We start from the raw sequence: 13982 nt of genomic DNA, 5'->3' as shown, positions 1-13982 counted from the left end.
GTGCCTCTCTCCTTACCACATCTCCAACATTTATCTGATGTCTCTGGAAAAAAGGTATGCATTCGTGATGGAGTATAATACCAACGCATTAGTACTTTATAATTTAGTTCCTGTATCTTAACACACCTAGATGATTTCAAAGTCAAGTGTATTATTTTCTGACGTTGAGTCGGAGTGAAAGTTTGTCCGAGATCTCTTTCCCATTTATCCAAACTCACTATATCATTATCCTCCAAAGGAGAAATTAGCAATGCATATATTTTGGAGATAATATGGGAGAGGGACTCCTTATTCTCGCAGTACTTTTCAAACTTAGTAAGTTAGATTTTAAGACAATATGCTGTTTTGAGTGTCTAAGGCTCCCCTATTGATATATCCGCATGGGCAAATGAACCAGTCAGATTGGTTCATGAGTTTAGCAGCAGAAGTACAGGATATGATGCACAGGAATTTACGGGGAGGGATTATAACAGGCTTGTGGTCAGACAAAGGACAAAGTTTGTCTTGGAACACAAAGGAGCAACGGGGATACTGAATTCCTATCGCCCGACGCCTGGGACATGCATTTCTGGGCACCAGGCAGGTGGTTTTCATTTACATTTAGTCCTGCTGTGGGCAAGCAGCAGGTTTTACTTTCTTTTAATCTTTTTTTAGGACTTTATAAAGTCCCAGCCAGCCACAACCAGGACTTTTCTGGAGGTGAGCGGTGCTCGTTCCCCACCTTGCAAGGCAGTGGGTGGTAGATCGGGCAGAGCAAGGGCTGCATTTCTCCTTGAGCTCTATCATGTGCTGCTGATCTCCCAGCGCGGCTCCACATCTAGTGGTGAGAGAGTGCCTCCACCACCCAGTCGTACTGCTCGCTGGCTTCACTCAAAGGTGGCCCAGCCGGTGGAGAACAAGGAGCTGCTGCTGAGGAGCTATTAGAGGCATCGCTCAGCATAGGGATTCGCTCGGTTACCCCCCTCCTTGGAATTGACATGACATATGTTAACACATTCGCTGCCAAGGACATCTTCACCACTACTTAGTGTGGAGTAGGGAAAACAAGTATAGAAGTGCTAAAATTTTCTATCACTGTTAGAGACGTAAACTGGTATAACCACTAAGGATTGGCATAGATCACAGGGACAGGTATAGATGAGGACTGGTATGGCCCCAAAGGACTGTCAGATCCTGGGAACTGGTATAGACATCAAGAGCTCAGAGGTAACATTGCACATATTATAAGGACATAAAATATAGCCTATGTGTTGGAATCACAGATTTAAACCAATTAAAAAGTGTGTGTGTGTGTGTGTGTGTGTGTATATAATAATTCCAGTAGATGAAATATACCATTGCACATAACTTTCCAACGTATTGCCTATAGGCCTTGTCTATCAATTACTTTAGAGCAGACATTCTCAACCTTTTCAACATGGAAGAATGCTTGAAATAACTAACCCGTTTCAGGGAACCCCTGCTAAGAATTCCTATATCTACAACTCTATCTACATTAGTGTGATAATCAGTGTGAAGAATGCTCCTTACACATGTGGACATTGGGAAGAATCCCCCCTTACAGATAGCTAAAAAGATCAATGATGTCAGTGGGAACTTATCTGAGAGGCAGAAATTGGTTGTTACTCAAGGAACCCCTAGCAACCTCTGGAGGGACCCTTGTTGAGAATCCCTGCTTTAGAGAATAGCACTATCTCAGCAAAGTGGCTTGGTGGTTAGTAGGGATAGGCGAACGGTTCGGCCAGAGCATAAGTTCGGGCCGAACTTTCGTTGTTTGGATACTCTGAAAACACCGAACAATATGAGGTGTTCAGGGAAAATTCAGAACAAAGTTAAAGTCTATGGGACATTAACATGAAAAATCAAAAGTGTTAATTTTAAAGGATTATATGCAAGTTATTGGCATAAAAAGTGTTTGGGTCCTGCCCCAGGGAACAAGCCATTTTTTTGGGAGCAGTGATTTTAATAATGCTTAAAGTGAGACAATAAAAGTGAAATATTCCTTTAAATTTCATATCTGGGGGGTGTCTATAGTATGCCTGTAAAGTGGCACATTTTTCCCATGTTTAGAACAGTCCCTGCACAAAATTACATTTCTAAAGGAAAAAATAAATATTTGAAAGTACTAGTGGCTAGAATGAATTGTCGGGTCCCGGCAATACAGATAAAAGTCATTGGAAAAAACGGCATGGGATCCCCCAGTCCATTACTAGGCCCTTTGGGTCTGGCATGAATATTAAGGGGAACTCCGAACCAAAATTTTAAAAAATTGCATGGGGTTCCCTCAAAATCCCATACCAGGCCCTTCAGGTCTGGTATGGATATTAAGGGGAACCCTGCATCATTTTTTTTAAATGGTGTAAGGGTCCCCCTCAAAATCCATACCAGACTGGCTTTTAAGGGGAACCCCGTGCCAATTTTTTTTTTTTTTAAATGGTGTGGGGGTCCCCTCAAAAATCCATACCAGACCCTTATCTGAGCATGCAACCTGGTAGGCCACAGGAAAAGAGCGGGGACGAGAGAGCACCCTCCCCTCCTGAACTGTATCAGGTCACATGCCCTCAACATGGGGAGGGTGCTTTGGGGGGCTGATTGATGGGGACAAGGGCCTCATCCCCACAACCCTTGGTTGTGGGGGGTCTGCGGGCGGTGGGTTTATCGGAATCTGGAAGCCCCCTTTAACAAGGGGACCCCCAGATCCCGCCCCCCCCATTTGAAATGGTAATGGGTACATTGTACCCATACCATTTCACAAAAAAAGTAAAAAAGTAGTAAAAATGCAAGACACACTTCGGGACAAGTCCTTTATTAAAAAATAAAAAAATAAAAAATGTCCCACGAAGTCTATTCATCTTCCCCCGCTCCGCCAACGGACCCAAAAAAACAAACAAACCCACAGGCTGCTACGGATCCACCCCCATGGGAGCCACCCGCCGTATGACGCATCCTCGCAGGTGACAGTTCTTTTATAACTGAGGGCGGGGCCACACAGTGATGTACCCAGGTGACCCCGCCCCCGGCTGACGCACAGGGACTTTCCAATGGCTCCCCCTTGGCGTCAGAGGGGGCGGACCACCCGTTTACGTAAATGGATGGCCCTGCCCCCCCCTCTGATGCCCCGGGAAATTTGCGCTAAAGCTCAACTGAAGAGACCTGTTTTATGTGGAGTATTCTGTTGCATGTGCCGGGAAACTTCTGCGTACACTGATAAGAAAGAGTAAGGGTGCAAAGGTTTCTGGTGTCCCGGAAGTGAAGGTGTGCACCCTTGCTACCTGGGCCAGAGATAGTCAGTGGTTCTCTGTTGCAAAGGAGCTACTGTAGCTAGGTATGTTTCTCCTTTGAACAGAGCTGGGGGGGATGTAGTCTGATCTTTTCTCAGATTTTAGTCTAAAAGTTTTAGGTTCAGTAAAGGAGAGATGCGGGCAGTTGCTGTGTTTGGTTTGCACTTCCCGCATGCTCTACATATTGAATCTGAAAAGAGGAAAAAGGCAGAGTTAAAAATAGACTTACTGAAGGAGCAGCTTGCAGTGGCGATCAAGTGTGTCAAAGACACTGCAAGCAAGGCAAAAGATTTAGAAAGTAGGCCACTCAAAGTCAAACCTTCAGTGGCTTTTAAGTGTGTTCAAAGCATGGCAGGCAGAGCTGAAGATTTGAATGAGTGGTATGAAGCCGTCATAAACAAGTCATGGACATGTGCCACTTTTACTTCCCATAAGCAGGAAGCTGGTAATCTGATCAACTCAAATAGCGATGGGCGAGTTATGCCGCATAAAAGGAAGGCAAGGCCTTTCATCTCCAGGAGACACATGTGGACTGATTTACTTAAGATGGGGGTCTCTAGAGAGGAAATAGATGGGATTCCTACACCAGCATTGCTTAAGACAGGGGTAGGCAACTTTAGCCCTCCAGCTGTGCTGAAACTACAAATCCCATCATGCCTCTGCTTCTAGGAGTCATGCCTGTGATTGTTAGGTGCTTGCAATGTCTCATTGGACTTGTAGTTTCAAAACAGCTGGAAGGCCGAGGTTGCCTACCCCTGGCTTAAGAGATGGAAGCAATTGACTGGGAATGGTAGATTAAGTGACATTAGGTGTTTTTGTTGTCATAGAATGGGGCATTTTGCTAGAGAGTGTCATGCTGTGAAGACTGGACAACAGCAGGCCAGTGTTCCAAGGACAGCATGGAGAGAGTTGCAGATTTATTCTTTCAACTGGAAATCTATGCCTTTCCGTGAAAGTGTTACAAGGCAACAGTGGGCACTCTATAATGGTTTTACAGTTAGAAATGGGGAGATAGAGAAATGTGAGCAGTGAACTATGTTTTTTGGCACAGTTGGAAGGAACATACAATCTGCTTTGTCTCTTACTCTATTAAGGTACTGATCATCGAGAGGTGGAGCAGGCACAGCAGATGACCATGCTAGATGGGAGGAGACCAGAAGATCAGATGCGAGCCTGAGGAAGACACAGATGATTTCCTGATGGTGGCTGAATTGGAGTGGGCTTTCATCTGAGTATTTCTTTTTTTTATAAATTCTTTATTTTTTCATCTTTTCTTTCCATAGATTTCACATTATATTCCGTTATATATCTACAACTTTATCTGAGTATTTCTGATATGATCAGTAGGACAAGGAAGGAGGACATGGGACTTCATCATCTGGAACTTTCTTTTCACAAGCTGCCAAGGACATTGTTAACCCTGCTCAAAGGAATATTGTAGCTTTCCAGGGACAAAGGTCTGATCACCCAGAACACACAGAGATCGAAAGAGAATTTGTTCCTACCACTTACAATACAAGGGGTTTATTTTGCCCTTTTCTAGACAAAGGTTGTAAAGCTGTTCAAGAAATGCTGAGTTTGAAATTTTTCCTATATTATGCTATAAAATCAAGAGGTGGCATGTGTTCCCATGGCTATTTGTAAAGATTTTATAGCACTAATATGGAGTTAGATTTTAAGATCATGTGCTGTTTTGAGAATCTAAGGCCGCGTACACACGCGGGGACTGTTCGCCCAACTTTGTCCGTCAAACAGTTTCGGGAAACAGTCCGCTCAAAATTTGCATGGACGGACATGGCCACACACGACGAACGAACAGTTTGTTGAAACCGTGCGCGATGACGTGAACGGCACGTACGACGGGACGAAAAATACGACGTCCTATACACTGCATTATAACTTTCGGCGTGTAAATCCTTTCTGAGCATGCGCGGAACTTAGTTTGACGAACAAGCCTACACACGAGGGGACTGTTCGCTGAAACAAAGTTTCAGCGGACAGTTTTTCGGAATTTCCGAAAAACCTTGTTCAGCGGACTGTTCGCTGAAACTGTCCGCTGAAAGCCCACACACGAGCGGACTGTTTGCCGAAACACTGTTCAGCGGACAAAGTTGGGCGAACAGTCCCCGCGTGTGTACGCGGCCTAAGGCTCCCCCTATTGATATGCAAATGAACCAGTCAGACTGGTTTATGAGCTCAGCAGGGAAAGCACAGGATATGATGCACAGGAACTTAGGGGAAGGGAATATATCTTTGAACAGGATGTGGTCAGACAAAGGACAGAGTTTGTTTTGGAACACAAAGGAGCAACATGTCTGCTGGAAGCTCTAGGACTTTGGAGTTTGACTCAAAGAATCATGAAGAATATTCCATCTTGATGACTCCATCATAAAGAAGTTGAGTAATTGTGTAGTATATGTATTACATACATATTGTACATGCTAATTTTGCTAGAAAGGATAATTGGCATGTGCATGTTGTATTATGTATTCTACAGTTGTGTGTGCAGTTTCTCCTGTTTAGTTATAGCCTTAATACAATACAGAGGTCTAAGCTTCCTTGGCTTCTACTGCAAGAACTATTGAAATCCAGGGAAATATCAGGGGTCTAAATAGGCCACGATGTCTCACTTGTAAGACAGAGAAAGGAGACTGAAGCACAGTCCTCAATCTATATCTTTGCTCCTTGGCTGCACAGAATGAATGAACAGGAATAGCTCTGTACAGAGCTTCCTGTTCATTCACAAACTGTAGCATAGTAAACGTTTACTATGCTTCAGTACTGAATGAACACAATGGGTGAAGGGGATGGTAAATATGATATACTGTACTTATCTGCACCTCTCCCTGCTCTCCAGCCTGAAAAATCCCCTGCAGCAGTCAGTGAGAGAGGAGAGGAGGGGAAGCCAGCAGCACTGCGGAGGGGGAGGGTGGGGGCCAGAGGAGCCTGGGCAAAAAAAAGAAGGGAAACCTGAACAGGACAGGCGGCATTTACTGAAACTGATCTCCTTTTGTCCTGCAGCAGGTGAATGCCAGCAGCAGGGCGAGGAAGATAAACCAGCCAACTTTTAGCTGCAAGAGGGAAAGGGGATCGGTTCCAGTAAATGCCATCTCCGCTCCTGTCCTAATGTGCCAGGGATGCCTCACAGGCCCACTGGAGCAAGGGTGGAGTCACCTTTGCGACTTCTGCAACTCCTGAATCCACACCCATGAGTATAAAAAAATCTGATAATTCAAGAAAATAAAAAGGGTAGGGCTTCTGCTGCACTTACTGGAAATCCTTCAGAGTTTTGCTGCGTGCTGGATTTGGCGATTCGGGCAGGATGGGGGCTTTCATCTCAGGCGGCAGTGTATCAATTGAGATACGCTGCTTTTGTCGGACATCAAGGCAAATTGGTGGAAGGTCCCTCACTGTGAAAACAAGATAAAAAAAAATGTTATTTTTCTGTTCTTTATAGTTCAACTATTATATTCTCAAAATCGTATTAGTTTGTATAAACAAATACAGTGTCTTGAAAAAGTATTCACACCCCCTGAAATTTTCCAAATGTTGCCATGTTACAACCAAAAATGTAAATTTATTTTATTGATCTTTTATGTTATAGACCAACACAAAGTGGCAAATAATTGTGAAGTGTAAGGAAAATTATAAATGTTTTTCAATTTTTTTTTTTACAAATAAATATGTGAAAAGTGTGGTGTGTATTTATAGTCAATACTTTGTAGAACCGCCTTTCGCTGCAGTTACAGCTGTAAGTCTTTTTGGTTATGTCTCTACCAGCTTTGCACATCTAGAAAGTGACATTTTTGCCCATTCTTCTCTGCAAAAAGCTCAAGCTCTGTCAGATTAGATGGAGATCATCTGTGAATAGCAATTTTCAAGTCTTGTCACAGATTCTCAATTGGATTTAGGTCTGGACTTTGGGCCATTTTAACACATGAATATGCCTTGATCTAAACCATTCCATTGTAGCACTGGCTGTATGTTTAGGGTCATTGTCCTGCTGGAATGTAAACCTCTACCCCAGTCTCAAGTCTTTTGCAGACTCTACCAGGTTTTCTTCTAAGATTGCCCTGTATTTGGCTCTATTCAGCTTTACATCAACACTGACAAGCTTTCCTGTCCCTGCTGAAGAAAAGCATCCCCACAACATGATGCTGCCACTACCATGTTTCACAGTGGAGATGGTGTGTTCAGGGGGATGTGCAGTGTTAGTTTTCCGTCACACATTAAGGCCAAAAAGCTAAATTTTGGTCTCGTCTGACCAGAGTACCTTCTTCCACATGTTTGCCATGCCCCCCACATGGCTTCTTGCAAACTGCAATCAAGACTTCTTATGGCTCTCTTTCAACACTGGCTTTCTTCTTGCTACTCTTTCATAAAGGCCAGATTTGTGGAGTGCACGACTAATAGTTGTCCTGTAGACAGATTCTCCCACCTGAGCTGTGGATCCCTGTAGCTCCTCCAGAGTTACCATGGGCCTCTTGGCTGCTTCTCTGATTAATGCTCTCCTTGCCCGGCCTGTCACTTTAGGTGGATGACCATGTCTTGGTAGGTTTGCAGTTGTGCCATACTCTCAATTTTCAGGTGGATTGAACAGTGCTCTGTGAGATGTTCAAAGCTTGGGGTATTTTTTTTATAACCTAACCCTTCTTTAAACTTTTCCTCAACTTTATCCCTGATCCTGTCTGGTTTGTTCCTTGGCCTTCATGGTGCTGCTTGTTCACTGAGGTTCTATAACAAATCTCTTAGGGCTTCACAGAACAGCTGTATTTATACTGAGATTAAATTACACACAGGTGGACCCTATTTACTAATTAGGTGACTTCTGAACTGTTTTTATTTTTTAGCTAGGGGTATCAGAGTAAGGGGGGCTGAATGCAAATGCATGCCACACTTTTCAGATATTTATTTGTAAAATATTTGGAAAACCATTTATCATTTTCCTTCCACTTCACAATTACGTGCGAATTTGTGTTATTCTAACACATAAAATCCCAATAAAATACATTTTTGGTTGTAACATGACAAAATGTGGAAAGTTTCAAGGGCCGTGAATATATTTTAAAGCCACTGTATATCAATAATATGTTCTATTTTCAATATTGGAGCATCTGGAACACAATTCTACAGTGAACCCCATGGTCAAATAAAAATGCCCTAGTTATCCTGCCATCCAATCATTAGTAATAATTGTAAAAGATGCAGAGAAATGATTATTGTCCTGCAGAATCTATTGCTCCAAGATCCCTTTGCCGCCCAGTTTATTGGTCACATAGACTCCGCTATTGGGACTGGGATAGTAGACTTTAGTCAGTAGGTGGTTCTTTCTGAAAACGTATCTTCCCTAAGCACTGAGCCTGTGATATACTTCCAGAGGAATCCCAGGTGACATTTAACATTAAAAATAAACATTTCATAAACACTTTACTATTTAAGTTTAATGGGCCAACAAGGTATGAATAAATTAGGCGGTCATTTAAATAACGATCCTTTTCAATAAAGGACCAGAATTAAACAATTTCTATTCTTCAAAAAGGGATAGGTAATTTTCAGGATCGCCAAGGAAAGTGTGAAGTTTGAGCTCTCAAATCGGTAATGATATGATGGATAGTGTAAAGGTGCGCTAATTCTATATAAAGGGTGGAAAAACCCACAGTGATATAAAATATAATGCACAATAATGCTGCCCAATGTGAACACAATGGGTAAATTGGAAACGAGTGTGTGGTCTAGATTGACGTGTAACACATGTGGATAAGCAAAATGTCTTAAAACGAAAAAAATATAAACAATGCAATTCCAACACAACATGTATATAATTTAAAAAGGAAAAACAAGTAAAACGAGTATATATATATCAGCAGTCTCTCTTAGGTTCCAAATAGTCTGTGTGAAATCAAATCAAATTCAGCAGAGTGAATGGGCTGAATTCAAAACACATCCTATTATCTTGTGAGTTCCAAATCAAACAGATGCCCATCCCAAGGTGTGTGGACTCTTTAGCATGAAGACACCATCGTGCTCAAAAATAATAAAATTGGCTGCTTACCAGACCCACATAGGTCACAAGCGTGTGTGCTGATACACAACTTAGGGATGCATTCCTCTGTCTGCCAAATCTCACAGATTGACAGTGGACAACAGCTCTTCTTTTTTATTTTTTTATTGAAAGATGTACAAAAGATGACAAAAGCAAACGGCATGCGGCTGGTGTGCCAAGAAACAATACAGTCAACTGGGTAATAACATTCAACAAAACAACCACAGTTCAACAGTACCTGCAAATTGGACTGGAAAAAGCAGCATGTGAATTCAATAAAGATTACGAAACATCTAACAAGACAGAATTCAACAATGACTGAATATATTGAACAGCGCCAAACTGTGGCATTGGGGGTTATTTACTAAAGGTAAATCCACTTTGCACTACAAGTGCACTGGACGTGCAGTCGCTGTAGATCTGAGGGGGGCATGCTGCAGAATACATTTGAACATAATCACACGCCTCCCTGATGGTATGGCATGATGGATAAATATCTGTCTGTATTGCCTGGACACCATTGATCCTGGCTAAATCTCCAACTCCATTTGCAGAAATTCAGCCCCAAACTTATAAGGAACCTCCATCATTTCTTCACTGTTGCCTGCGGACACTCATTATTGTATTGTTCTCCAGCCCTTGAGCGAACAAACTGCCTCCTGCCACAGCCAAATATTCCAAATTTTGACTCACCAATCCAGTGCATCTGCTGCCATTTTTCTACACCCCCATATTTTCATAGTTGAGTCACTTAGTGTTGTTTCCACGTTGGAGGTATGGCTTTTCACCCACAATTTTTTCATGAAGACTTTTGACCAGACCTCCCTGGACAGTATATGGATGTACCTGGGTTCCACTGGTTTCCGCCAGTTCTGTGTTGATTTCCCTTGGAAGTAAGCATGATATGTCTTTCATCTGCTGCATTAAGTTTCTTTGGCCGACCACTGCATCTATGGTCCTCGACGTTGCCTGTTTCTTTGTGCTTCTTCAAAAAAGCTTGACCAGAACATCTTGACATCCTAGTCTGCTTTAAAATGTTTGCATGGGTGAGACATTACTGATCCAATATAACTACCTTGTTGCTGTGCTCAGTCTTGCCGTCATGTATGATCTGTGACATGAAACGTTCTTCCACAACCTCACCTTAGTAGCAGAGTTTGGCTGTTCCTCACCTAGTTGTAAGCCTGCTACCCAGCTGTTTCTGTTTCCGTTAATGAGTGTGTTTCAACCTACATACACTGAGCAAAATTATAAACGCAACACTTTTTTATTTGCCTCTATTTATCATGAGCTGAACGCAAAGATCTATGACTTTTTCTATGTACACAAAAGGCCTATGTCTCTCAAATATTGTTCACAAATCTGTCTAAATCTGTGTTAGTGAGCACTTCTCCTTTGCCGAGATAATCCATCCACCTCACAGGTGTGGCATATCAAGATACTGATTAGACAGCATGATTATTGCACAGGTGTTCCTTAGGCAGGCCACAATAAAAGGCCACTCTAAAATGTGCAGTTTTACTGTATCTGGTGTGACCATTTGCCTGACGTAGAGCAGCACATCTCCTTAACATAGAGTTGATCAGGTTGTTGATTGTGGCCTGTGGAATGTTGATCCATTCTTCTTCAATGGCTGTGCGAAGTTGCTGGATATTGGCAGAGCCTGGAACATGCTGTCATATACGCCAATCCAGAGCATCCCACACACGCTCAATGGGTGACATGTCTGGTGAGTATGCTGGCCACACAAGAACTGGGATGTTTTCAGCTTCCAAGAATTGTGTACAGATCCTTGCAATATGGGGCCTCTGCATCTTATCATGCTGCAATATGAGTTGATGGTTATGGATGAATGGCACAACAATGGGCTTTGGGATCTCGTTGCGGTATCTCTGTGCATGCAAAAGATTCTGATAAGCCCCCGCCCTCAGACCCCTACAACCACCAGCTAGAGTTGTCGGAAAGAGGCCCTTGTCCCCATCAACATGGAGGTAAGGTGCTTTGGGGTGGGGGGCGAAGATCCCCCTGCCCCAAAACACCCACATGTAGCCTGGCACAGTTCGGGGGGGAGGGGGCTCGCTCATCCCCTCCCTTTCCTGACCTACATGCTCGGATAAGGGTCCGGTATGGATTTGGGGGGTCCCACATTTTGGCATGGGGGTCCCCTCCGAATATATACTAGACCCAAGGGCCTGGACCTGGGGGGGGGACCCCACGCCGTTTTTACAATTTATTTGTGCCAGCAATTTTTTTTTCACATTCAGCTGTCAGCAGGGAAGCCTGCTGACAGCTGATTACTCATCGGTTGTTAAGGATGTGGCAGCCGGCTTCCCGGCCCCCTCCTTAGCAATCAGTTTATACAGTGAATGTACAGCTTAAAAAAAACAAAAAAAACATAAATCGTGGTAAAAACTCGGTACTTGCGTTTTGGATGAGGGTCCATTGAAGTCTACTACATGCAAAACGCTGCATTTTGTGGGAAAAAAAGTCCCTGGCCCTTTCCAAAAATGCTTTGATGTGAACGTATTCCATAAGAACTCATGTTAAAAAAAATTCCCTGCAATTCTGCAAAATGCATCAAAAAACGTATTATTGAGAATTGAGCCTAAGAGATTTTATATGTATCTGACAACTTTTTTTTTGTTGGAAACTACAATTGGGCTTTAAACGTGAAAACCACACATTTGTTTTCAGTTAAATCCCTGCTGCTGCCCCTATCAGTACAGATGGTCCCGCCATGTTTATAATGCTGAGCATTATGCTGGGAGCCTGAGTGGGAAGTCATGGTGGTGCATGCAGCCTGATTTGCGTCTGCTGAATTTGTGAATGAGAAAAGCAATACAGATGGGAAGCCGTCATCTACTGAGAATGGAGTGTGAATCACACCAGCCCACACACTAGCAGCCACCAGTGCCATTGATTTTTCTGAAAGCCTTCCCCTCTGCTTTCTCAGCTAGGAACTGGAATGGCATCACAGGGATCCTGATTAAACAAAACTGAAAGCAAAAAAAGTGCTGGAGTAAACAAAGTTTTTTATTTTTGCCCTAACTCCTGTAGTGGTTTTGTGATTAGAACAGTTAATGTAGCAAAATAAAAAGCCTTTTCAATATACATGTGCAGAAACAGAAATAAAACAAACCATACTAGTCACCAATGCATAATAAGGCCTGGTTCAGACCTACACACTACAGTCCATTTAACATGGTTTCCTATGGATGTAGTTCACATCTGTGCATTTTATGGAAAGGGCCAGGGATTTTTTTCCATAGACGTCAGTGGATAAAAAGATATACAAACTGCAACCTGCATAAGTGTGAATCAGGCCTTAAGGCAGCCGGGTAACAGTCTAGAAGAACAGAAGTCTAATTATGGGTTAAGTGATGCTAACCCTTTGTTTTTTCTATTTCAAAAGAGGAGGTCCACCACACATATGTATTAAGTGTAGACTTATTTTAAAATGTCCTTTGGGTCCCAAGGCAGCTGCCCTCTCCTCTCAGTCTGTGGGTGTCTCCTTAGCTCGCTCTATGCTTAGGAGACATCTGTGCAAAACAAAGCCACCCTCGCGGGAGACAGATGGGAAGGTGGCGATCCGAGGCCTCCTTACCTTAGGAGGCAGATGAGGATACGGGGCTGCTGCTCCTCGCTTTGGGGCCATTGCTTTTCCTACCGGCCAAACAAACAGGAAGTGGGTTCTGAGACCCGATTGGCCAGGAGTTCTAAGAATGCCTGGCCAATCAGTTATCAGGATCTGCTACCTGATTGGCCGGGAGGAGAAGCAATGGCCCCAGAGCGAGGAGCAGATCTGCTCCACTCCAAGTCTCCTGAAGCCAAATCCCTGAAGCTCAAAAAAGTTTTGTTTTTTTGTAGCTCAAATTGGGCAGATTTGAGTGCTTTTGGGTGCATTTCTATTCCCATATAAATTAATAGAAAAGCGCCATTTGCTCATTCACACATTTTGTCATGTGTTTGTGCGTGATTTTCTACTCCAATTAAGAATTGTAACACCTAAAATAGCAATAATATATGACTAAATAAATGTTAACTAAATTCACTAATAACGAAAAATCATCATAAATAAATAATATTGTAATAATACATAAATAATAATTAACCGCTAACCTTAAAAAAAAATATGAAATACATTATTAATAATAAATAAACACCCAAACATTATTAATCATTTATTTAATTTCTGTTAGGGTGTTTAGTTATTTATTTTTTAAGGTGTAGTATTAGTAGTAGTAGTAACACCCTAACCCTAACAAAAAAAGAAATAACCCTATATCTGGAAGCTAGTTCAGTGCAAATTCTTCTGTGGCAGTCACCTGATATCAAGCTACTGGCCCCTGTGCTTCTTTGAGCCTTGTACCTCTGTCACCCCATTCAGGGGTGCCCAGACCAGAGCTGCAAGGGAAGCCCTCTCGCCAACTTGGCCTCCAAACAAAGTATGTGACATCCTAACCCCTTATTCAAACCCTAACTTCTTATCCTAACCATAACCTAACCTTAATGCCCCGTGCACACGAGCGGATTTTCCGTCGGAAAAAACTTGGATTTTTTTTTCCAATGGAATTCCGCTCAAGTTTGGCTTGCATACACACGGTCACACAAAAGTTCTCGGAACTTTCGACCATCAAGAACACGGTGATGAACAACAC

General features: G+C 42.8%; 1 protein-coding gene across 2 annotated transcripts in view; it reads right to left on the bottom strand.

The window, feature by feature from the left end:
* HECTD2 (HECT domain E3 ubiquitin protein ligase 2) overlaps positions 1-13982 on the bottom strand; it is a 144586-nt gene that overhangs the window by 83489 nt on the left and 47115 nt on the right. For both annotated transcript variants that reach the window (XM_077454220.1, XM_077454221.1), the window contains exon 3: positions 6553-6691. In XM_077454220.1, coding sequence (XP_077310346.1) covers positions 6553-6691 — 139 coding nt within the window. The remainder of the gene's footprint in view (positions 1-6552; positions 6692-13982) is intronic.

The sequence above is a fragment of the Lithobates pipiens genome, unplaced genomic scaffold (genome assembly GCF_037356315.1).
Source record: "Lithobates pipiens isolate NorthernLeopardFrog02 unplaced genomic scaffold, aLitPip1_a1.2 Scaffold_25, whole genome shotgun sequence".
In the NCBI taxonomy this organism is placed as follows: Eukaryota; Metazoa; Chordata; class Amphibia; order Anura; family Ranidae; genus Lithobates; species Lithobates pipiens.
This window is presented reverse-complemented; position numbering and strand designations above follow the sequence as displayed.